We start from the raw sequence: 25,266 nt of genomic DNA, 5'->3' as shown, positions 1-25,266 counted from the left end.
AGTTTATTTCCCTCTTTTCTACCTCCATTTATATTTGTATCAAATCCTTTTTAGGGTTCTTTATCATGGTTTTCTCTCTTTACTATTTCTTTAGACCATAGGTGTTTTGTTTTTCCTTTTCTGTGTTGTATAAGGGCCATTGCTTTCTCCTGTCTCAGTGTTGAGTTTGGTGTTCAGGTTTATTTATCTCTAAATAAATACCTATTCCTTCATAACAGTTAATTCTATGATACCAATAAAAAAGTACCAACCCCAAACTAACCTGAAGCCCTGTTTTGGCCACTCTGTCAGTGGTTGAAAGAGATCTAGAGTCCATCTTGATTTAATGTATTCTCCTCCGATAGAGACAGTAATATAGGAACTGCCACGATAGGCTGCAACTGTTGTGCACAAACAATGCAAAGTTGCTTTAATAAACATGCATGGATACGGGGGTGGAGGGTTGGGGGTCATGCAAGAACATATAAAGGTGACAGGTAGTGGCTTATTACAGGGAACAGTTGGTGCACTGTTAGTTTTGGTAAATGTCAGTTGTTGCCCACATCAGATATAAGACTGGTAAGAAATCTGGGCGTGGAAACCTCTTTACAGTACCTTTCTTGACATAAGGGATTTTGGATCGATAACACTTCACCTCTAGAACAGTTTACAATATTTTGGACTATGTGTCCTTAATTGATTCTGTTCTACCTTTTTAGCAAGAACAGATTCATTTTCTATTGTTGAGCTGGAACAGCTTTCTAAAAACCTACCAGTTCAACAGCCAAATGTGTATGCTAATTATTTATACAGTTTTATAATTGTAGCTGATGGAAATCATTAGAGGTCCATCTAAAATAAGACTTACACCAATTAAGAGGTACAAATTTATTTTTTATAACCCATATATCATTACTGCTTGCTGATACTTTAAATCTGCTTAAAACCTGAACAATATTAAAAACAAATGGGGACAGCATGCCCTTTCCTTAACTGAAGGTAAAAAAAGCAGCCTGGCTTTGTGTATATGACTGCAAATATACCCAGGGCTATCCCAGATAGATTTCCGCTCACCTAACATGTATGTTCTTATCCCTTTGGAAGATATAAAATCACAGTATTGGTATGATTAAAAGATGTAAGAGTTTGCACATATTTTAAAATGATCACTTCAAGATTTAGAATTTTTATCCTTCAGTTAACACCTGTGATATTTACTTTGGAAAGAAAAAAAAAATCATAGAAAACTAAACTGTGAATCTTATCCAAGACATTCTAAACCCTTTCTTTCAAGAAAGAGGGACTGGTTACCTCATTTTTTCTTATCTAAGACTATCTTATTTTCTCTAAATGGAGGACATAAGTTTTAAGTTTAGAGCATGGGTGTTTTGTTTTTCCTTTTCTCTGTTGTATAAGGGCCATTGCTTTCTCCTATCTCAGTGCTGAGTGTGGTGTTCAGATTTATTTATCTCTAAAATGAGGAAAGTTGCAGCTGCAACAGCAGATGGACTTCTCTGATTTGTGCCTCTTTCTTCTGCAGCCCATTAGGTTGAAAAGTCAGTTTTGCATGTGTGTTTCAGTGCTACCTGAAGGCAACTTGCCTAACTTTTGTAGTCTTTCTGAAAATGAGGTGTTTAATGCAGAAATAACAATCAACTGTACATTTGACTGCATTAGATAATTTTTACTCGAGTTTTTAATTGCCTTTCATTTTGCATGAGGGAGTTCTGAAACTCAAATGAACCACAGCACCACCTGTGAAGTGCTCCCTGCAAATGGTAAGATTAAATGAGTGGGAAATATCAACAGCAGGCAACTTCAACAGCAATGAAGAAAATGTTCTTTCTTTAAGATAATTTATCTACCTCTATTTCAGCTTAGCATAGTTTGGATAGGAAGCTAATTAACTGTTCAGCTTCCAACCTATATTCACAACTTTACATTTGCACAATAAATTAATAAAGATAGGGAAGAAATTATAATATTTCTAATGATTTCCAGAACCTTTGCTGGAAAAATGATGGAGCCTATGTAAAGCAAGAAAGAGAACTGAGAATAAAAATCCTGGTTTCACTGCATTGAAGTAGACAGGCTACAGCCCACGCAGAATTCCAGAAGCAATTGTAGACACCACATACTGGGAAAGCTATTACTATTCTTACCTCTCCTTATCACTAAACTGTATGGGTTAAGGGATATGTTTTAAAGAAAAAAAAAAAAAAAAATTGCTGGTGGTTATAGTACACCAAGGAACTAAGTTAGGTTGGAACATAGTCTTGAAGGTGCCATCCAGCTGTTGGCACTTGTTGCCCTAAATAAACTGGCAATGCGTGATTCCAGCCAGTTCCAGTCTATTCTTCCTGAAAGTAACGTTGAGGGAGGGAGTGCTAAAATGGAGAAGCCACAGGTGCAAACCTTAATGGATAGTGGGAGTGGCATAATCCAAATGAAGATGTGCCTCCCACTGCGAATTGCTCCTCTCTTTGTGTAGTAACTTTTGTTTAGCTTCCTCACAGTTCTCCATTTTATGTGCTTATCAGAATACCACCTAAAACAAGATTAAGCCTTCGTTCTCTTTCAGGCAAAGGTCAACAAATCACAAAAGATCACCCAGATATTTACATCTTGTGGTCGAAATGTAAGCATGATAGTCAACCGAGTAGAAGATTGACTTCTAAAACTTATACTGTCTCATCTAGACAGGCTGAATTTTTGCAGGATTCAATTCCTGTGTAAGAAACTGGGAGCTGGCCTGTGAAGATAAGTTTGTATGAAAAGCCTCTTTTCTATTAAATATATATTAAAATTAACTATGTGAACATTATACAGTAAACAGTGAAATATCTGAAACTCAATGAAATATCTGAAATCCCCAAAATCTAGGAAATTTACTGTACAGCTAGGAAATGGAAATTATATGCTAATTCTGTATGATGATAATGATTTTAACATGAATTCAAATTTGCTAAGATATGTAAGATATCTAAGGTGAAGAGATTGGGATGCTACACAAGAGAACCTAGCAATAATATCTAGATTGATAGCAAGGGGAAAAAGAAATTAGTGGAGTGAAAGGTCTCTGTCCCTGAAGATTGGCACAGTGATATTATTTGTCTTACTCTCATAAACTCAGAAAATGGCCTGAAAGATCATGAAGGTGATGCTGTAAGTTTTGTGGACTGCAGAGGTAGGTAGGTCAGATCACCAACTAAGATCTGTGAAAAAGAGGCTTGTCCTGGAGTTTACAAAGTTAGAGATGCACAAAGTTACTTTGTATGCTCCATCTAATGTTTTAGCACTAGTATTTTGGACAAGCAAATTAAATTCAACTTATCTCCATATAGCTTCCCTGTTCCACATGAACTTTTCCACTTGAAAATGCCAACACGTGCACTAGAATGTATAGAATATGAAGGTTTTATCTACCATTTAAGTAGTATTACTATTCTTATCATCACTAGGACTGCCCTTCAACAAATTGCTGTTCTCAAACTGTCACAATAACGCAAATACCCCATACAGATACATGGAAATGTATACAGCATATGTAATTATAGTGCCTTTAAAGTGAAATGGAATAAAAAACGCATTATAATAAAAGCTGTATATGTTTTAAGTGTTTAGTCAATTAAAATATTTTCCACATCAATTGCCTATGGCAGCCTCTTGGAAAACCGAATTAGCTCTAAATATTCAGTTATCCAAAAATATTCAATTTTCCTTGAGCAAATTCTGTGTCCACCTCTGTCTAGAGGGGTGGTGGATTAATATTATATTGTGAAGTGATGGAACTCAAATCAAACTTCATTCTTAAATGAGGGTAGAATTTGGAAAAAATAATCTTTTATATTAGCTCTGCAACCATAAAATCATTTCACTGTTTGCACTTTTTTGAAAGCATTGTTACAAAGTCAGAAAAAGTGTTAAAATTATAACATTTAAATTAGGGTCGGGGGAAAGAAATCTCCTTACCTTTTCTAATTTGGATAGAGCAAGAGAATAGCAGTCTTTGGCTCTGAACTGCATGAATCTCATATTGGCTGGGTGAGTTAGTTCTGTGATAATGCTTAGGCTTGAGAACAACCTGTATTTTAAAAGAATGTAACAGTTATACCTCTAATTATAACAATTTACAAATACAAGGCTCTACTTAATGCTATAGCTTGTGCTCATGTCTATGCTTTTAATGAAGTGCCTGAAGCCTGTGGTGGTTTTTGGCACAATAAAATGCTGGTAAAATAGCAGAGGAAATTACAAAACAATCTGTAGAATTCACAAAGAAGCAAACATACATTTGAAGGTTGAGCTTATAAAATATTTTAATGCTAGAAAGGAACCCCTTAATTTCATTACCAGACATTTTATTTAATAACTTCTAAAATGACACAAATCTGTAGGAAACAACAAAGAATGCAAAACTATATAGCCCGCACTTAGTATCTGGTTGCATGTAAACTACCATTTTACTCTTGATTTTTTTTTTTTTTTTGAGTTCTGTTTATATGCTCTGTGTCCACAGACTGAGCAACATAGACAAAAATCGACACTTCTTGGGAGTTCAGCGATTTAAATTGCTGAGAAAATGTATGCTTATGTAGTCTTATGTTCTCACTTTGAGATATTTACATATACAAAATATTTATAAGTTAACACTAATACAGGCTTCCAATAAAAACAAACAGTGAAGAAAGTTCAACTGATCTGGCTGAATTACAGATTTTCATGAAGCAGACTAAAAAGCCCCTCCCCAGCCCTCAGGGCTCTAAGAACTAGAAAGAAATTTGTAGTTTATGCTATGCAAATATAAATATCTTGGAATAGAACTCAGATTATTATTTGAGTATTTCCTTTACAGATTAGTGTCAGAAAATGAGATATGCATTTGTAATCTGTTCTGCTGATCCTCAAAGTACTTATCTACATGTGACAATAGATAATTGTAGTACTAATGACATCATTAATGTGGCTCCTGTTTAATTCAGGTTAAAATTAAAGTGGTTTTCTTGAAAGCTGAATTTAGTAAGTTAGTGTCAAATGGAACCCAATGTACCTTTTTGTAAGTCTTTAGTCTTTTTCCCTCATTTTTGTAGGGAGGAGCTTCACTGAAATGGCAATTCAAGCAGAGCCTAAATGTGGGGAAACGTGTGTCAAAACTATCTGTCAGTACGTGTTAATGCCATCTTATTGCAATACATTTTCCTAGGTCTGTTGATGCCAAAACTTAGACTGGTAGTGATCATACGATCCCAAACATGTTCTGAACATATGATCATATGATGGTAGAAATCCCAGCCATTCTTATGTTAGCAGTTATCATGTCCCTGTGAATAACCAAATATTAAATGTGATCATATAAGGAAAAATGGACTTGGCTAACCGGGTGAGAATGTGAATCACTTAACAATGACCATTTGTGTACACTGTAGGTTGAAAGGCATTGTGCATGCTCAGGAATTTCTGTACCTTTTTAGCTCTTACAGTCAGACTTTGATACAAACTCTGAGTGGTGCAGTATTGTTACACAAAGTCTACTTATGTGCTACTAAAGATTAAGCCCTTAAGGAATGGAATCTACATACATAGCTTAAATACATGATAACCACACCCTTGAATGCAACTGTGGTACATCTTCACTTTTATGCTGTGTATAATAAAAACCTGTGAAGTACTCGTGAAAATTGAAAAAAATCCTGATAATATCACACTTGTAGGTATGAACTTGTACTTATTAAGTAGCTTAACAAATGTGTTAAAGTTCTGAGAAGGGAGAATAAATTTCCTCTCCATTAATTCTGTATCATAGAAATACTTAAGCTTCTGCTGGCTGGAAATTTTCTTGCATTGCTGTATTAAAGGACAGGCATTCGTATTTGAAAACTAACAATATAACATTCAGAACTAAGAGTAACAGGAAATTAAAAGCTGATCTAATGACAAAATATACACAATTTACAGGAAAAAATGCAGGTTACCAGGTTTCTGTTAAAGATGGGTTTAGTTTATCACCAGAATACAAAAACTGATTTATATTAGGAAATCAGTTTCAAACCTGGTATTGGTAAAATTGGTATTTTACTTACGAGTGCCTTTTAGCGGAATTAGGGGAAATGACTTTCCAGGTAGTCAGGGCCAGATTGCCTCTTGCCCTGGGTGTAAGGCACACTGCCCACAAGCTTTCAGCACCGGAGCAGGCTACTTCTGTGCAAAGATCCCTCTTTTCTATCTCTTTCTGGTAAAAAAGGACTGGATGGGGCAGAGAAAGCCCTAATCAGCCTGATGGAAGACATGGGTTGCTGTTGAACTGGTATTTGGGAATCAGACAAACAAGCAATACACTTAGTTCTTTCCTGAACCAAAAAGATAAACCAAGAAAACGACGTAATGCCATCGTAACACCTCATTTTTATCTATAAATTGCTGCTGACTGCTAGATACGAGGCAAAATATTGACTTGTTAGGTGTACTGCTGTTAATAGGCTTCTTGTAGTATTTGAAACATAGCCTTCAAGATGTTAGCTGATTTAAAAACAGGGCCTCCCAAACACCAACATTTAAACCCATTAATTAATAGAAAGCAAGAGTAAATATAAACACTCCTAGTACAAACCTACTGCCTAAGGACCCCCTATTTTTCTGAGGTGGACTCATAACTGCCAATAGGGACTCAATGATTGGCTTCACGTTTCATATTAAAAAGTGAAAAGCATCTCTAGGACACAGTCCAAAACTAGTAGTTTCTCATTGTGCTTTTAAACTATGCTAATTTGTTCTTTCCCATCCAAAGGATTAAAGATTTCCTTTCTTTAGTCAGTGTGACCACTTGAGTCACACTTCTTTACTCCTTTTAACTGTAATTAAGTCAGATAAGCTAGTAGTGTGTCACAGTTTTAATTGGTATGGAACAGTTTCTAGCCTTAAAGGTGCTAATAACCCAGTCATTATAAACAATGCATCTATCTTTAAGGTGTGTGTGGGGAACTCTTCTGGCAAAGCAAGATTATTAATTTATGTAAATCAGGGAATAATGTCAGAACAGCTATATGAGAACTGGCAACCTAGGCCAAACAGTACTGCAGCACACTTACACCACCTTTTCAGGCCTGTCCACAAGCCTCAATGAGGTGAGCTGATCTGAATCAATCAAATCAATGACGTTTAGATTAGCCTGTATCTTCTGAATGATTTCGCTTGGTGTGACTTAAGTGGAATCTTCTTCATTGATGTGGTATCTTTGAGACCAGCATATATTAGCAAAACTCCAGTGGTTTAAAATCCTTCTTTAACTATAGTTTGTGTCAAGTGCTGTTGTTCTCCACCATGTCCAGCCTCTTCTTCATTAGTTTCTGATATTATTAGCTATTATTAAGTAACAAAAAACCTTTAAACATATTTTTAAAGTTCATTTACAAAACTATTTACCTTGGTGCAATGAATGTAGCTTATTCTGTAGAACAGGTAAATGCCACTACCTTATGCCTCTTCCCAAAGCTTACTTATTTCTACAACTTTTACATAATATAAAAATGCAGTGAAATTATTGTATGTGTTCTAGGGAAAAAAATTAGAAAAAAATTATAAAATACACTACTTGTGAAAGTTTACGAAGTTTTCTGAAAAAGTATTGTTAAACCTTAAACCAGGATATTTATTCTGATTTCTTTTGATATTTGTAAAAAGTGCCATGCAGTCTTAAAATTATACTGAACCAGATATATAGTTCATACATGAGTTAAAGCTGCCATCTAGTTGTAAGCATTGTGCAAGACAACTGAATGATTACATAGTAAGTTCTAGTTGGATACCTATGGTACACAGTGTACTACTATGATCTTTTTTCTTTTTCTTTTTTTTTTTACTTTCTTTTACAAGGTAGAACATATCTACGGGAAAAATCAACTGGTACTTTGTAAGTTTTATTTTTTATTCAACTCATTTTTCTGTCTTATATTTGGGGGTAAAACATATTTCTGAAAAACTTAAAGTGATGTATGTCAAAACCTCAGTGAGATACCCTAGCACAATATGGTTGAGAGTAGACTTCAATGAGGTAGAGATTAAGTTCAATTATAGTTTCTAAATTAAATTTAGGTGTGATTATGAAACACACACCTGTGCTAGTATCAGATACAAATTCAAAAACTCAAAGTTAGAAAAAGACAGAACTAAAGTTTCTCGTGTGACATAGATTTTTCTTCTTTTGAGCACATGCAGAAATGCTAACAGCATTTAACTGCATTTTCACACATGGTTGCATTAAAAAAAAAAAATCTCCATTGAAATACTTGTGTTTTAATGAGCTCAGTTTTCTAAAACACTGACAGATTCAAAAGACTTTTACTATGCACCTCTCTCCGGTCTTATGTGAAAGGCTTGACATGGAAAAGGGCAGCAATATTGAATGATACTGAATCCTCTAGGGAAGGACTTCATTTTGTCCAGGTCTTACTAGAATGAACAACAGGAAGTGTTAGGCTTAGCCCAAATCAGGGAGGCATTTCATGCTTGACTGTATAGTGTGTTTTGTTTCGTGTGTTTTGGGTTTTTGTGGTGTGGTGTTTTGTTTTTTAAGCATATAAGAACTTTTTTTCAGTTTAAAGGGACATGTATCTTTTGGTATTTGTTGAAACGATACTTAACACAAAGTGAGGCTTTAATCAGGAGAGGTTCTCAAAAGAACAGGAAATCTCAGTTTGTTTAGCTTTTTATCATAGCACTGCCTTCTCAGCCTCTTGACTAGACTGATCATTTTTTCACTCTGTATTCAGTTATTCCTTCATGACTCTTAGTATGTTGTTGTCATGTAATGTTGCATACATGTGACTAAAAAACTAATTTTTGTTCAAAACTAAATATTCAAAATGTGAACACTTAATACTGACTTCATAGTGATGCATTGCTTACCTTTTAGAAGGATCTGCTTTTCATATTGGCTTTAGCATTACTGTGAAAGACTGCTGCACTGAGGAAAAACTTCTTTTCTCAACTATCTTTGGTCCTAAGTCTTCAAGAGTAGCTTTCTTTTCCTTCCTGCAAACCTGACAGTGGACTTCTAAAATGATCATCCAGTTTTGGAATGCATAGAAATTCATCTGAGATTTCAGGAGAATACCTCAGTACTCTGAGTGTATTGCTAAGCAGGGTGGGAAAAGGTTTGCCCATGTAAAACACAAATTCATATAAGGGGAAGTAAAAGAAAGAAAAAAAAAAAAAATCATTTCTTATCTGAGTACAAAAGGCATTAAGTATTTCACAATTAACGAAGATGTATAGATAGACTGCAAAAATATCTTACCTAAAGAGTGTTTGAACATTTACAATAGTCTTAGCATCTGCCATGTAGTCTTCCTCAGCACTCATCGTACTTTCTTTGTCCACGACCACCATATTAGCTGCAAAGGTGACCCCACATCTTAATAAGTCATCTAGGCTTTTGTGAAGAGAAAGAGAAAGAAAGAAACAAGTAACTTAAATATGTAACACTTAAAAGATTAGGGATGGTTGGAATTTGCAGATCACAGGCTGAGTTGCGGGTTCCCTTCATCTCCATGTACATATCATAACTTCCAATATAATCTATATCAAGTATATAATCTCAATTAATTGATAGAATAGAATATGAATAATTATTTTCCTTGAAATCATACAGAATGCATTTCAGTAGGTTGTTACAGTCCCTCTCCTTTTGCAAAAATGATAAATTTATTTCAACTTTTTAAAATAAGCCTTTAACCGTTTCTTGGGAAGACAGTATGTCCTTACATACTGCAACAACTTGCTTCATTGCAGTTACTTTTGGCAATAAATGGACCAAAATAAATGCTTTGGGTTGCTCTTTCCCACAATTATATTTCAGTTTCAAAATGCTAGTAAAGGTTCTGCCAGGACATGTCATACATTCCTCTTTTAGGTTAATCTATGAGTTGGAGTGTTCTCATGATGCTTTTAGGAGCAGCTGTACATCAGTAAAACTTTGCACTCTGCTGGACAATGTTTCTTGTGAAGCCTGACCATAGAAAAAACTCGCAGACAACTGAGTTACAGTTCCAATCATGCCTTATATAGCTTTGTTTCCAAAATGAAGCATGTCTATTGTTTTAACAATAATATTTTCCAGAGAAACTAAGCACTTTTTGAAAAGTTTAGAAAGGACTTTTCTGTAATGATAAAGATTGCTAGGAACCTAGCAATTTCTAAGTCAGTGAAAATAAGAAAGGATTAATTGCATGGTTTCCAGGGGAAACTGGAAAACTAAATTTTTGCATCATTCTGTTTACTTTCAAGGTGAAAAGCTGTTTTGGCATTATAATTGCTTCTCATTTGGCAATCTATAATATTATCTTAATTGTCCTGATACAGTTTTTCTTTTCATCAATGATCTTAGGTTCCTAAGTTTACGTAACCTATTATAAATTCTTTTTGAAATTTTGGATAAGGAAAACTCTACAAATTCCTGTTATTTATTTTAGACCTTATATGTATTCTTCCAAAACAAATACATAATATAATTATTTTTGAAACTGTGCAGTATCACCAGTGGTTGACTACAAATAAGAAAGGGTGTATTTTATATGATCTATTTTAACAACTTCAGTGCACAAGTAGAACTCTGACCTTTCTCTGAGCAATTTGTATTTCTGCTTTTTCAGTCTTTCAGTTGATCCCTGAAAATAGCAGCATATTCTGAAATATCCAGATTTTTGCATTTCAACATTTCATAAGCTCAACAGCTATTCTTATTTTAGCAGTTACATTCAAGTAATTTGTGGAGAATTTAAAAAAAATACTAGTATAGAAGTATTATTCTAGTTCTCAGGTACCTCAGCTATAGGTTTCTTAATACTGAATAGGTTTCTACACAGCTGTGAAATCTGTTCAGCTACAGATCTCACATCATTTATACATGAAGACTGCAGAACAGATTTCTACTACTTGATGAGATATTTTGAAGAAGTTCATCCCAGCTATGAATTTTGGTAAAGCTATTTTTTCTGCAGGCCATCCACTTCTAACAAAAAGGAGTGGTAAATAAGAGTAATTCCTTTGGTGGTTTTCTCTCTAAAATGATGATGTTTCATGCCAGGTGACCAAATGACAAATAAATTAGATACTTAAAAGGTAGTAGGTGGCACTTTGGGAATGTATTCCATACCTATTAAATAAGAAAGGAACCTCTGCATATTTTACATTGTAGTTCTTAGCTAAAGATGATCAACTTCTATTAATTGTACATGATTTAAAAACATGTTTAGGAAAACACAGGGAATAAGTATGAACTATATTTTTTAAAGTCTTGTTATTGATGAAAACAGATGTAAAAAAATTTTTTTTTCCCCCGCCCCGCAATATGATTGGTTATTGCACCAGGAATTAAAGCGATTGTATTGTCAGAAAAGATGCAGAAGTTCATGCTAGTATTACTGTAAACTGTAGAACTCTGTATAATCACTTATTTCAAAGACTCTACGCACTTTTTTTTTTTTTTTTACACCCTCGGTTCTAAAAAGACCTTTAGGGAGGGATTTGGTGATTTCATTTTTGATATAAACTCAGTAAATTTATTTAAAGTTTAATCTTCCATGTTAATAAAAACAGGTTAACATCTTTGGGTTATTAATTACTTTGGATACTTTGAGCCAATTCAATTATTCTGCTGGTATGAATTCTTTTTATAATTGTTCTGGAATTAAGAGTTAAGAAAGTAGTAGATATTAACAACCTGAGACACTTTTTTGGTTTAGAGTAAGAAATGTAGAAAATGAAAAACACTTCTGTAGATTCTTTGCAAATCTCACAATGACTATAATATCACCAAGGTAAATCTGTAACTGTATCACTATTACAAGTAGTTTTAAAGCCCTTGTTACAACGGGTTGAGATGGAGAAACGTTGAATCTCCAGAATTCTCACTGAAAAACTGGATTCTGTCAATTCAGGGCAGGAAGTTAAGTTTTTTGATTTCTGCCTGGGGAATAAGTATTATGGGCTTGTAGCCCCAACTCAAAATTAGCTACGTAGTGAAGCAAACCATTTTGTTCTTTAAATTGACACTCCACACACAGGAGTTTACTAAAATGCAAATGAGCCCTTGCTCTTCTCTTGTTTCTGCCTGATTTTAGACATTAAATCTATGTTTCTAAACCTGGATATGCAAATATATATTAGCAGAGGTGAAGACAGAAGTGTAGGAGTAGGTGATATTTTAAGTAGTGGAAGATGAAGACTGTTGGACACATTCAAGACTGTCTTAGTCTGTCTACATTCTGTAGCTACCTTTACAAAACCCTAGTCAGTAAATCCAAACAAATTATAACTAAGTACAGAATGACCTGGCAATTTGTAGAAACATATTAATGCACCTAAATAAGCGTTGATCTTTTTTTTGAAGATATTAACCTGTGTTCCCGGTCATACTTTTCACTAGTGATATCCTTTATAAATCAGAAATTTGAAATCCCAAATTATAGCACACAGACACAAACCATGCATGCAAAAAGTTCATCTTCAAATACAACACACACTTAAACATGCAATGACAATACACACAACAAATCACTGAGCACTACAATGTTAAGTTTTCTAACAGTTATTTCACCTACTTGTCGATAGAGCCCACCATGTAGTAAACCATTGGAAACCAACAGATTGCATCCAGAAAATGCATATCTGGCCTAAGCAGCAGATGGGATTACAAAATGAAACATAATATCACAACAGCAGCATCTCTTCTAAAATATTTCAATAAACTGGTAGCTTTTTAAAAAAAATAACTTTTTAAATTTTTGGCAGTATAATATCACTTTAAACAGGAAACAGGTTTGCAGAAAGCTGTGAATCAACAGTTTGCTGTGATCCTAAAGAATGATCAGAATTAACATGCTTATATTAATAAATGCACCTCTTAAATCAGAAATTTTATGGCACAGTACAATTCCAAATATAAGAATGAATGACTGATGTCAAAGACACACTACCAAGTTATACTCCAAGGCATGACTTAGGAGTACTTAAGCAGTGAGAATTTTCAATTAAAATGTGAAGTGGAAACCCAATCATCACTTGCTTTTTGTGCCAACAGCTCCATTCAAGTCAATGAGACAATCTTAGATGAAACCTTATTTTTAAAATGGAATGTGAAAACTAAGATACTGTATTTTATTGCATTGTTTCTTTAATCATAAATTTTACTGTGTTTCTTCTTGCATACCAAGAAACATTGGAAATCTTAAAACACGTGATGTGTAGATATCAGAATAAGCATACTGTAATAAATTGCCTTGATAAATAGAGAAAAGAGAATATAACAACAAGGCATAGATATGTTCATCGAAGGTGGCTGAATCCTAAATTCAATGAAGGAAATTACAAAATTCAAATTGACTTAAATGGCAGCCTGAATTCCACTTCATTTATGTATGAAAAGCATGCTGGCTTTTCAGCTAGCTTCTGTAGTCCCATGAATGCTGGCCTTTCAGAGGAATCACTGCAAATGCTGTGTAGAGAGAGACAACACTAAAGGTATTAGTTTTATTAGCAACCATAGCTTTTACTTTATGCTAATAAAAAGTGGTTTTAGCCATAAATGTCACAACAGCATTAAAGTTTGTAAACTCAGGCACTATGCTGGAAAAGAGAACAAGCACTAGAGGGCACTGTATGCTCAAATCTGAAGTCCTTTAGCCTAATTTAGGCTTTTACCAATTTGTGTAATTCGCTCTATGCCATAATACGTACATAAAAAAGCTTCTGTTTTGCAAACACAGGTGTATACAGCTTCACTAAAGAGCTGTCTGAGGCAAAAGTGAGACACTTCACAGCAGGCCTTTGTATAATAAATCACTTAAACTAGAACATATATATGCAAAGGGAAGTGTCAGCCTGGAATCAGAACCTATATGAAATTTCTGCTGCTGTCATTTCTTTGAGTCATAGTCTGATCTAATTTTCTGTATACGGCTAACCTCCATTTTTGTATCTTCCAAATTGTGATTTTAAGTACTTGAGCAGTACCAAAGTGTTGCCCCCCCCAAAAAAAGCCTCTTTCATTCATTGTCAGATTATAAACGAACCAGTCTTGCCAGAGAAGAATTTGTCTGAAATTTGAAACAGCTAATGCAAGAAACGCTAAGAATTCTAGCTATCTCCAGACAGATATGGTTGTAACAATAATAAAGCAGGTTTTAATTTTCTTCCATGACTTTATATAATTGTAGGCAAAGTGTGTGTGTCGGGGGGAGTGCCCTACTGGCTTAAAGAACTGTTCATCTTAGAGTCTAAAGTTATTAAAAAATTTTTAATATTTTTAATAATAGTGGTCCAGGCCACTAAGTGCCTTGTGTTAAGTAGGTTAGTGTTGTCTGAAGTGCTGTTATGTAGCTGTGAAACTGTTACACAGTTTGCTTTTTACAGTGTTTATGAAGTTATTTAATTTTAGTAGTAATATTCACGTTATTTTAGGTATTTTTAAGAAATACGTCGCTGACATATTGGCCATGAAGAATAAGGACATTTAAATTTACTATGGCCATTTACAGTCAGTAAAAAGTCAATTTCATATATGACAGTGAACATAGGGTATTATTTTTGTCACCAACTCTTCTCAAAGATAAATGTGCCATAATGTTTTTGATTTTAAGTTGGCCATGTGAAGAGTGATCATCTATTGGAGTAATGGTAAAATGAGTTTAAAATGTATCATTAAAAAAAAAAAAATATTACTTACGGGTTATCCAGGAGTAATACAATGGGATTTAGTTCTTTCTTTGGTCGGTAATAAGCTCTGAGTGGAACAATAAAGTTATATAAGCCATTTCCAGCAGTTTCTGCTGCAACTATAATCAATTTATTTTTGAATCCATAGGCTTTGGCGTCTTCATAGTAGTTATGTTGGCATCCCTAAAATCAAAATAAGAAACAAGTTCAGTGGATATGAACAAAGAGATTTAGCTGTGACATTAAAGGGTTTTACCATGAGAAATAGAAAATTGTATCAGATGACCTGATATAGACCTGATTAGACATAAACAAATGCTTGGTGATGAAAAGGATGAGAAAACACGTTATAACTTAGTAAGTGCTGAACAAACCTCATCTCTAAGCAGAAACCAGAATTTAACTGTGTTCAGATGCAAGAGACAAATGAGAATGCAGTTTTATCCAGTAACAGAAACTGCCTTTACCTTATCTAGTCTTAGACAACAGAAGGGTACTTTTTCATGCAAAAGGTGACAAAATGTGGGAGAGCTTCCAATATATGGAGAGTAAGGAGGATAGCCTTTGGCATACCTAGGAGAATAGAACAAACATTTTTCAGTATAGCAAATTACTGAAACACAGTTGACTATACAACTATTTTATGGTATGTTTATACCTATGTCTAAGTTTTGCAGTTATCTGTACACTGACAAGAGTCAATACATGAAATGAACTATGTTTCATAAGGATCAAAAGAATGTATTTTGTAGCTTTGACCAATTCAATACAATTTAGTGAAAGCTATCATGCTTTTGTGGACTAAAGGAATTTTGCTTGAGGTTTTTTTTTTTTGTATAGGCATCTTTGGAAATGGGCTGATGTATCATAGTGTGCTGTCCTAGTATTTTGAACTGTGGTTTTGAACATGTGCTGGAAACTTCCAAGGAAGGAAAAAAAGGAAGGAAAGAAAATAGAAATAATTGTGGTACTTCTGCTCTTCTTCCTCCATTTTTCTTTCAAACACTTACCAAGAATGAGTGAAGTCATTACCTTCTTGCTTTAATAACATACTTTCAACATGGTTGTAATAAATTTTAAATGGCAAATCTTCTTGCTGATGAGATGAAATTTCTAATTGGCCTTAGTTTTTAATACGAGGCCTTTTAAATCCTGGTATTTCAGTCTGCAGATTTAAGATGACTTGTTCTATTACTTTTTTCATTGGCTCTTTATGATCTTCCCTGGGGCTTCTCATGCTTGCTACTGTTGGAGATGGGAAACTGTGCTAGGTGAGCCACTGGCGTAATTGTGTTTTTCAGTTTTAACATCCCTGTCAGTAATCCCAATAAACATAATAGCTTATCTGCATGGCAGTTACAGGATTGAATCTTCTGTTTTTATCTGAGTAATGCATCATTATTTTCCATAATGTGCTAACAAACATTTTATATTAGATGTAATAATTTTGTCTCATACTGCTTTTTTTGTCATTCCTACATTTTGAAGTCAGACACCTAGCCCAAGTTCAACAAGCCTGTTGAATGATCTGATTACCACTGCATTCTCAGGACAGAAGAGCTTACCTGTTTACAAATTTGTTGAGTCCTGTCTTTATAACTATAGAATGTAAGCAAAATGGTCATAAAAAATGCTATAAAAATTGCAATACACAATTAGATCTTTATAAGTGAGTATAGAAAATCTCCAGCAAATGGAGGAGTTAATCTGTTTTTTTTTAATTTCAAAATAGGCATAATGGCATTCTGCTAACAGACAATAGCATTTCATAAAAGGGTATAATTCCATAATTGGCCTTTATGGGTCTTGCTTGCTACAACTGCTTGGACTGATTTGCATGTCAAAAAATTATTCATGCCATTTACATAACATTAGCTTTTCAAATTATGTTGTTTATTTTATATTTAATATACATACTCTAAGCCTGCAGAGACTTCATCATCTGATGGGGTAGTTTCATCTTCTGACTGGTCACTTAGCAGGTCACATGTCTGAAGTGAGGATGAGTCTGCAACCTCCAAAACAGGTGCTATACTGGGCCGTCTGCCCTCTTTACCTCCCTCGGAAGGAAGAGCTAGCGTAGGTCCGCTGGATGTTCGGCATCCTGTATCTTGTAAATCGATAGCCACTGTCCCTGAAGTAGTGTTGAAAGCATTTTCTCAATGTGGTTGTGAAAACATTTGAATGAGATTCCTATGTTTAGTGGGGATTACCTGACTGCACAGCCAAAGACTGAAAGGAATACTATATTGATTGTGTTTATTACATTAAAATATAACAAATGTTTAAACTATACCTGAGGAAGCTTTTTCTGCAAAGTAGCGCTTTTTCTGACCATTAATATATATTTTCTTGTTCACTACCTTTTTAAAATCATACCTTATATAATTAATCCATATATAGATGCATCAACAACCTGTAGATTTTTATTGAGCAAGGGCATTTTTTTAATTAAAGCAGCTTATGAAAACTTATTACAACAACCAGTTATGAATGACAAAGAAATTATCCATGTGATTTTCCCAGTTTTTTTGCTTTGCATACATTTTATTATGACTTTTTTATACAACAGTCTTAATTCCATATTGTCAAGTAAAAGAAAAACATAACCAAATTCCGTTGGGTTGTTTTTTGTTTGGTTTTGTGGTTCGGGTTTTTTGGGGGTTTTTTTTTTTTTGAAAATATGAGGGCAAGTGTTTAATATTTTTTCTTTCTGCACACTATTGGAATTTCTTATATATTAATTCAAATTATAATTTTAGGACTACATTGTTAAAAGCTTTAAAATGCACTATTCATTGAACAAGAATATGTTGTGAGGCTTTTTTTGTTTTTTTTTACTTACCCATGCTGGCTATTATACTGTGTACGGGTAACCTAGAAGCTCCATGATAAGATAATTTTGATTCATGGTTTTTATTATGCTTTTCTTGCTTCTTAAAAGCAGAATTCTCTTCTTTGGTGATATTTATATAAAAGCATATATCTGTAGAACTCATGATATATCGAGGACCTGGATTCAGCAAAATGTTTTTGTTATCTTCCTTTCTAACACCAATCAGACAGACTCCAAACCTTAATTAGAAAAGGAAAGGCATGGTTCATTTTGCATAGTTCTGTATATACCAGAATTTCCACTGTCAAAAATGAACCTCCAGTATATTTTTATTTTGCAGATTATGAACATTTGCAGATTTTTGGATGACAAATATGTTGAAAAATGTTATCTCCTAAATAGGCCACTTCTGATCAAGCAGTTTTTATGAGCTCATGAATCCCTAGGTATTTGAATCCAGCATTTTTCTTAATCCCCATTATATTCTTCTGATGCTGTTCCAATTGATTTTTTTTTCTATCGGATGAATAGTCCCTTCTGGGAAAATATTAGTAGAAGAATGGATATATAATATGAAAAAGTATTCATCATATTAAATTGTTCCATTATTCATATGTAACGGAAACCATTTTCAGAATTCATTTTTGCGATTCACTCCTAGAAATGTATTTGATTACTGATAGAAAATAAGGAATTAAAGCAAAAAAAAAAAAAAGTCTTTCTCTCACTTGTTAAGTATGAGAATAAACTCAGTGTTCAGGATTTGATATATGTTCATTTTGTTAAATATATACAAATATACATGATTTGTGCTCACAAAAACACAGAGCAGCACTGAATAAGTGATGCATGATCTGGAACCTAAAGAAAATATGTTAGCATCTAACAGAAAAAATACGGTTTTATTTTGAACAGTCACCAGAATGTAGCATGTACCACCTTTAAATTGAACATTTTGCATAAAATGAACACAAAGGAAGCCAGATTTCCAGCTGACTCCTAAATAAATAAAAAGAAAAATACACTAACACACTCCCACCCACCTTTTTCTAGATTGTTTTGGACATGGAAAGGGACTGGTGTTCTCATATAACCTCCTGAGGTACAATTTTTTTCAGGTTGTTGGGCTTATCCTATATATCCTTTATATTCTGTTCTCTCAGACTGAGCTGGCCTATACAGAACCAACATGAGCTTTTACCTGACCAGCTGTAACTTACAGGAAAATATCTATGAAATATATTAGTGGCCGGATATTTAAACGCAGAAAGAGTAATGTGTAATACCGCACCTTTGAATGCAGAGCTATGTTGCAGGCAAAACAAGTAATTATTTGTTTGAACTTTAATTGATAGGAAAATAAACATACTTTTTATGTGCATGGAAAGAAGCATATGTGAAGCTTTTCCCCTCATACTCAGCAAAAAAAGTACTTTCTTCCAGGTTAATATGATACACTTCATTACCAGAGCATCTGCCATACATTTTCTGCCATTGTTCCGGTGATTGCTGAGTCTCCCTGAAACATGTACAGATAAAGAGAATACTTTAAAACTTACTGTAAAATTCTTATTAATCAGAACAGTATTTCATGGCAATAGAAACTACAAATGTCTATTAAAAAGGTCCCATGGGCTAATCTGAAAGAAATATTTGAGATCAAAGCTTGGTAATACTATAAGTACAGAGATTATTTTAATGAATTAAAGAGCATTTTCTGCTAAGTAATAGGCATAGAAGATAGATGTACTTTAAAATCTGGAGAGATATGGCTGAATTTCTTTAAATTCACACCATAATAAGTAGATTCATTGCAACTTAAAGATGATAGGTGAAACCAACAGCATGCTCATTCTATTCATAAAGACAGTCTCTTCAGATGCTCCATGGCAGATTGTCTGGTTCCTGTTTCAAGTAGGTAAAGAATCATTAAAAATAACTTATGTAGCAAAGACCCTTTTGGCTTCGGTCACTTTGTCTTTAAGAAAGATTTTGGTTTTTCTGCATTTGTTTATCTATTATCTTCAGCATTTACCCTATGGACATTTTTAGTTACTATGCCTTATATACAATAACAGGTATATACCTTCTTCTCTCTAGTGCAAGAAAAGAAATTATTACTCTAACCATATTAAGCATATCATCCTTTACTATAGGCAGCTAACATTCTTTATCCAAATGGACTGTTAGTGGAAATGTTCCAAACCTCAGCTAACACTGCAGACTTGGGGCTTCTGTGAACTACTTACTTTCATGTGGAAACAAGGTTCTGTCTGCATGAGTTTTACTGGATATAATGGATGCATATATATACATATATATGCGCAGATAGGACATAAAACTGACAAATGTGCTCCGCTTGCCACTTGGAGCTAAGATCTCAAGATACTGGGATATGCTCCTTTGTGTTCATTTATACATTTTCAGTATCTTAACACAATTTTTGTTTTTCTTCAATTTACCATTCTTCTCCATCCTCAGCATAAAAACATTTTGTTTCAAGATGGAAATAAGTAAACAATTTTTACTGCAACAGTAGTAACAAACAGTGCACTAGGTGTAGAATAGCAGAACTAAAAATGTAATTACAAAAGAAAATTTTTCTATATTTCTTTTCCCCCTAGAATAGAATGTTCACCTGTTTAAAGTCTGCTTCGTTCCAGTTAGTTGTCTAAAAGCTTCCCATGGGGCTGTTCTGTAAAGATCACATTAAGTTCAAGTCAGAAAGGCTATTTTCTTCCAGTATTTTGTATCATAATACTTTAATAAAGTTCTATTACTAGATTAGATAATTAGATAACATTTAAAGATAAATATTAAGGTTAATAATTAAGATCAGTAATAAGATTATGAATAAGATTCAAGGTAGAATTTTGATGTCTTGCAGACTGAGGTTTTGAATTCCATAAATAGCTGAGAAGACAATGGGATTATTTACATCTAGTTTGTTTAATCTGAAAAGTAGTATTAAACACCAAAGCCAGTTTATATAAAGAGCAGCAAACTTCCCCTTAATTTTAATAGCAAGTTGATCTGGCCAAAGTTGCTTAGAAAATGAACATTTTCCCCACATATTAATACCAGAAGATAAGGTGTTTTTAATTTATGTACATGTGTTTCTTTTTGTTTACTGTTTATTGTATTATCTTTCTAATTAGGATTACAGAGAATAATAATTTTTCCTGTGTTCGGCTGCTATGTATTGCCTTCAACTTCCAGTAATTTCCCAGTGTACATATCTTCATGATTATGAGAAATGAGCTTGTATTATTAACAGTGTCACACTATTTCTTAATAAATATAGGAATATATGGGAATAATATAGATTCCCTGTGGAATAGGTAGCACTTCATTTGTTAAAGAGTACAACCAACGGTTGGGACAATGTTTTACCTATAAACTGTCAATGAACTGTTTAATTCCATTAAAATGTAAGTCACTTAGGTTAAGATCATAACTTCACCAAATTAACAAATGTTAAGAAGCTAGAATTTGAAAGTGGTCGTATTTTCCCTTAATGAATGACTTTTCACCAGGGAAATGACAAAAAGCAAGAAACGTTCTGGTCAGTTCCTTGATAACCTCCTCTGGTTACATGCACCTAAAATACTGTGTTAAAAGAAGACCCGTTCCTTGTGGAACGGAAAGGCATAGGTAGTCATTTGAACTTCGTTATCTGTGATAACTTGAACAAACGTTCCCAGTCACTATATTGAAGTTACTAAACTTGTAAGTCAACAGATATGGGGCTTCTGTGAATGGACGCCTGAACTAATTATTAAGAAAATCCTCCCAATGACTTTGAATAGACTTTATAAAGATTACCCAAGGTTGGAAGCAGTTGATTCACTGCAGTGTCCCCATAATCCAAGTCTGTTCTTTTTATATAAGGAAGTCAATACTGACAGGGATTTAAAACTCAAGTCTTACATAAAGTTTAATGCAGGTGCTGGTAGTAACCAGGATAATGAAAGGATAATGAAACAGGAACGAATGTAAAGTAAAGCAGTTCACTGTTAACATTGGAAGTCTATTTAACAAATACTCTTCATTATTTAGATCTAATTTAGTATTTAGTTTGGATATAAATGCATGCATAGTTAAAATTTTTAATTGTAGTTTAAATAATCTATTTTCACTTAATCTTTTTACTTACACTTAGCCAAACTCAAATGTTCATCTGATTTCATCTTTCTTATGCATAAAGGTAATTTAACCTATTTTAACAATTAGCAGTTAATTTACCTATTGTTCAACATTAGACGATATCTAGAAAAGCAAAAACAATTATTCTGATTTATAAATTAGTCAAATCAGTTTTATGTCTGCAATACAATGACAACCTGTAGATGGAAGCTCAAAACTGACAGCTATTTTGAAAACAGATTTCCCCCTTAAGACAATGAAGTGCAGAATCATTTCTTTTACCAACACTCTTCAAACACTCTAGAGTCAGTGCAGAGGTCAGGAAATGCCTATGAAGAATGTAAGTTTACACAGATTTTTTTCCTCTAAAATATTAGTTTATACTCAATAAGAAAGCTTGAAAATAAATTTCTTGACTTAAGTATAATACTTCTAAAGAGCAGATTTATACCTGTATCTAGCTATGAGTTTATTTTAGTTCACAAGTGTTTAAATCAATTATGGTATTGCACATAAAAAATTATGAATAAAAAAGTAAAACAAGTATAAGATTGATAAAACTGGGACATTGAAGTGGTAATTAAGGAAAGAGAAATCATTTTCACATATTTAAATATTTTATACAATTTTTTCAATTATATGTTATTACTGTTCTTTGAATTTAGAATATTATATTCAAGAAGCGCATACTTGTTAAAAATCAGTGGTTAAATCTCTAGTTGTTAAAAATCATCTTAACTAAATATTCAAGGACACAAAACTTCCAGATTAAACATGGCCTACGTTACACTCGGTTATAAGCAAAAAGTAAGCTTAAGTACATCATTACTTAATGTTTTCAGCAGCACAGTTGGGTTTTTTAATAGGATCAGAGCAGTCTAGCAAAACAACAGCTTTGTCCTCGTTTCCTAATTTTGAATGCTTGACTTGGTGACTTTTATCATACATTGAACAGATTTGTGCACTTGTACAAAACTTAATGAAAAATTAAAACCACTGTTAAATTAGACTTTTGAGAACATATTCCAACATTTCCACGGGATTTTAAAAAGTTGTAAGGAATAAAAGGGGAGGCAGAACCCCACCAGTATGGGAATTCTATAAATTTTTAGCAAAAACGAAATGAAGGGAAGTAGCAAAAGTATTAAATTTGAAAGCTTAAAAAGTGGTATTTTGGGAGAGAAATACTTGATTTTTTGAGGTTTTTTTATTTTTAGCACTGTGAAGTCAAGACTATCAAGTTTTAAATATTTTTGAAGTTTTTTCCCTCTAATGTGTCTGTTTTAAACTGTCACAGATACAGTGTGGTTTTAAAGAACAGTCATATCTATTCAACCAATTAGTCCAGCATTAATACACATGCTCTAAGATGTCCAAAGTTTGCCATTTTTCAGCATTTTGGAGCCCATCTGAGATTAAATGCTCTGATGAGTGCTGACTAAAGTAGAAGAATGACAACTAGACATTTTCACTTTTCCAGTCTTTCTGTATTTATACAGCAAGCTTGTATGTTTCTGTAAGGATTCAAAATAATGCTGACAACTATTTGTGCAAAAAAAATTTTTTTTGCTCCTAGTATATAATGACCAGACTAAAAATCAGTTACTTTAACCACCCTGATCACATCAATTAATTCTGATTGCAAAAGAAATAGTAAGCGCTTTTGCATTCTACTATAGTTATTTTGCATCACAGTTAGGTATCTGTATAAATGATCAATATGCCTGTGTTAAAAATGAAATGCTAAAGTTCTTAAGTACAGCAGAAAACAGTCCCTTTCATATGTCTGTTTTTGTGCTGATGGAGAATTCTCTGCTAGTGTTAATAATACTACTATTCTTTTATGTACATAGAATACGAAATAACTAAAAAAGGTTCTGTATTCTGTGCATGTCAGATAATGGAAGCTAGGCTGATGAAGAACGTATTTCACCATGATTCTTAGGAGGCATGGAAACAGTATTTTGTTGTCGTCTTAATAATTCTAGTACAGACAGTGCCATTAAAATCTTGACATTTGTTGTTCTTGGTAGTAAGAGTTCTAGCAATAATTTCAGTTTTCCCCATCCTGCGCAGAGGGGAATACTACAAATGCCATATAGAAAGTTAAATAACTCTGCTTGTAAATATCAAGATATTACTGAGTCCATGGTTACTTAAAAAAAAAGTATGCATTTTTACTAGACTCTCAAATGTATTCTCGTGCAGTTTATATGCACGTGTTCCATTTCTACAGATATATTTGGAGATTTACTCTTTAATGCCTCTCTCTGCCCACAACATTTTAATAAGAATACCTTGTTATTCCAAGAATGTAGCATAACAGAGATATACTAGATGTGCTTAAATTATTTTGGTAAATATAGAGAGGCTTTACTTTGACTATGCAGTCTGTAGAGACACAATAATTCTGCGACCCTTCCAGCAGTGTGGTAGTTATGTTAAAAACCATTTCTTCACATGTATGTTTGCTTGCTTCTTAATGTACAGGCACTGAATAGCAAATAATATTTTATATGTTATCAGAAAAACATTTTTTTTAGCTCAATGAATAGGAATTTTTATACGTGTACAAAAATAGACCTTCAAATTACATACTTAAATAGGTATTCTTGGGTCTGTTGGTGTTCTTAAGTAGAACTGTGTGATAGATCCACGATTCAATCTACTAAATTGGAAATACAAATTTTTCATATCTTCTGTTGTGGAAGTGGCACAACAGCATGCAACAAATTGTTAAATATTGGGGGGGTGCTCTCTTTGAAATTATAATATCTTGAGTAAAACATCTTGATGCTTTTATTATGCAGAAAGTTCCAATTTCTTTTTAAAAACTGTAGTTGTCTGGGAGTTCAGGGTAAGCTATTTTCCAAAGAGTATCAGCTGTAACTTTTACAAAGGGTTGTTTTTTTTTTTTAATGGTAGTATATACTTACTGTCCCCTAGATGTATGAACCAGCAGTGTGATTAATGTAGAGGTAGCTGGGCAAATACAATTTAGAGCTAGCATAGCATATTTGAATTCCTCTTCACACACAACATGATCTGTAGAAAAGAAGAAGATATAAATTGTTTTACAAAAATACTTTTCATTGAACAGAATTACCACTTCCTTTCCTTGTCTAGGAAAACGGTGAAGATAGGTACAATCAAAATTTGCCTCCAGATCTTCATCTTCCACTTGAACCAGGAGAGCAGCTGTGTATGATTTGCCTTATCTATGCTATTCCTCAGATTGCATGAGTAGAGTTAATTTTGCATCCAGTTCATACTTTCTGTCCTGCAGCTACACATGGAGAGGATGCAATGGCTCTGTGAATCCCAATTCCACTACCTTGCTGCACTAGTTCTATGAGTAAGCCATGTAGCATACGTAGAATACTGCAATGCAGGAGTGCTGATCAATTAGATAGGCTGTACTGGCTTGCAGACCGGTTATTTGGCAGTGGCTCTGGGATTTTGCACTGCACTTCAGTCTGTCATGTAGATTGGACTAATATCTCCCCCAGCAACTGCGAAAAGCTGCTGCCTCCTTGCAATCTAGGCAAGGAGGGTGGTGGTTTTTTCTTTTCCAGTTTTTTACAACTTCGCATTCT

The 25,266-nt window shown here is 33.7% G+C and overlaps 1 protein-coding gene across 1 annotated transcript in view; it reads right to left on the bottom strand.

Annotated features, from left to right (window-relative positions):
* Window positions 1-24,715, bottom strand: part of KCNT2 (potassium channel, subfamily T, member 2) — a gene marked incomplete at its 5' end in the record, with an annotated part of 47,021 nt that extends 22,306 nt beyond the window's left edge. The window contains 9 exons of the mRNA XM_009584007.1: window positions 3,952-4,063; window positions 9,272-9,406; window positions 12,576-12,647; window positions 14,699-14,871; window positions 15,156-15,261; window positions 16,606-16,822; window positions 17,534-17,763; window positions 18,894-19,043; window positions 24,607-24,715. Coding sequence (XP_009582302.1) covers window positions 3,952-4,063; window positions 9,272-9,406; window positions 12,576-12,647; window positions 14,699-14,871; window positions 15,156-15,261; window positions 16,606-16,822; window positions 17,534-17,763; window positions 18,894-19,043; window positions 24,607-24,715 — 1,304 coding nt within the window. The remainder of the gene's footprint in view (window positions 1-3,951; window positions 4,064-9,271; window positions 9,407-12,575; window positions 12,648-14,698; window positions 14,872-15,155; window positions 15,262-16,605; window positions 16,823-17,533; window positions 17,764-18,893; window positions 19,044-24,606) is intronic.
* Between the last annotated feature and the right edge of the window lie 551 nt (window positions 24,716-25,266).

Source organism: Fulmarus glacialis, unplaced genomic scaffold (genome assembly GCF_000690835.1).
Source record: "Fulmarus glacialis isolate BGI_N327 unplaced genomic scaffold, ASM69083v1 scaffold838, whole genome shotgun sequence".
In the NCBI taxonomy this organism is placed as follows: domain Eukaryota; kingdom Metazoa; phylum Chordata; class Aves; order Procellariiformes; family Procellariidae; genus Fulmarus; species Fulmarus glacialis.
This window is presented reverse-complemented; position numbering and strand designations above follow the sequence as displayed.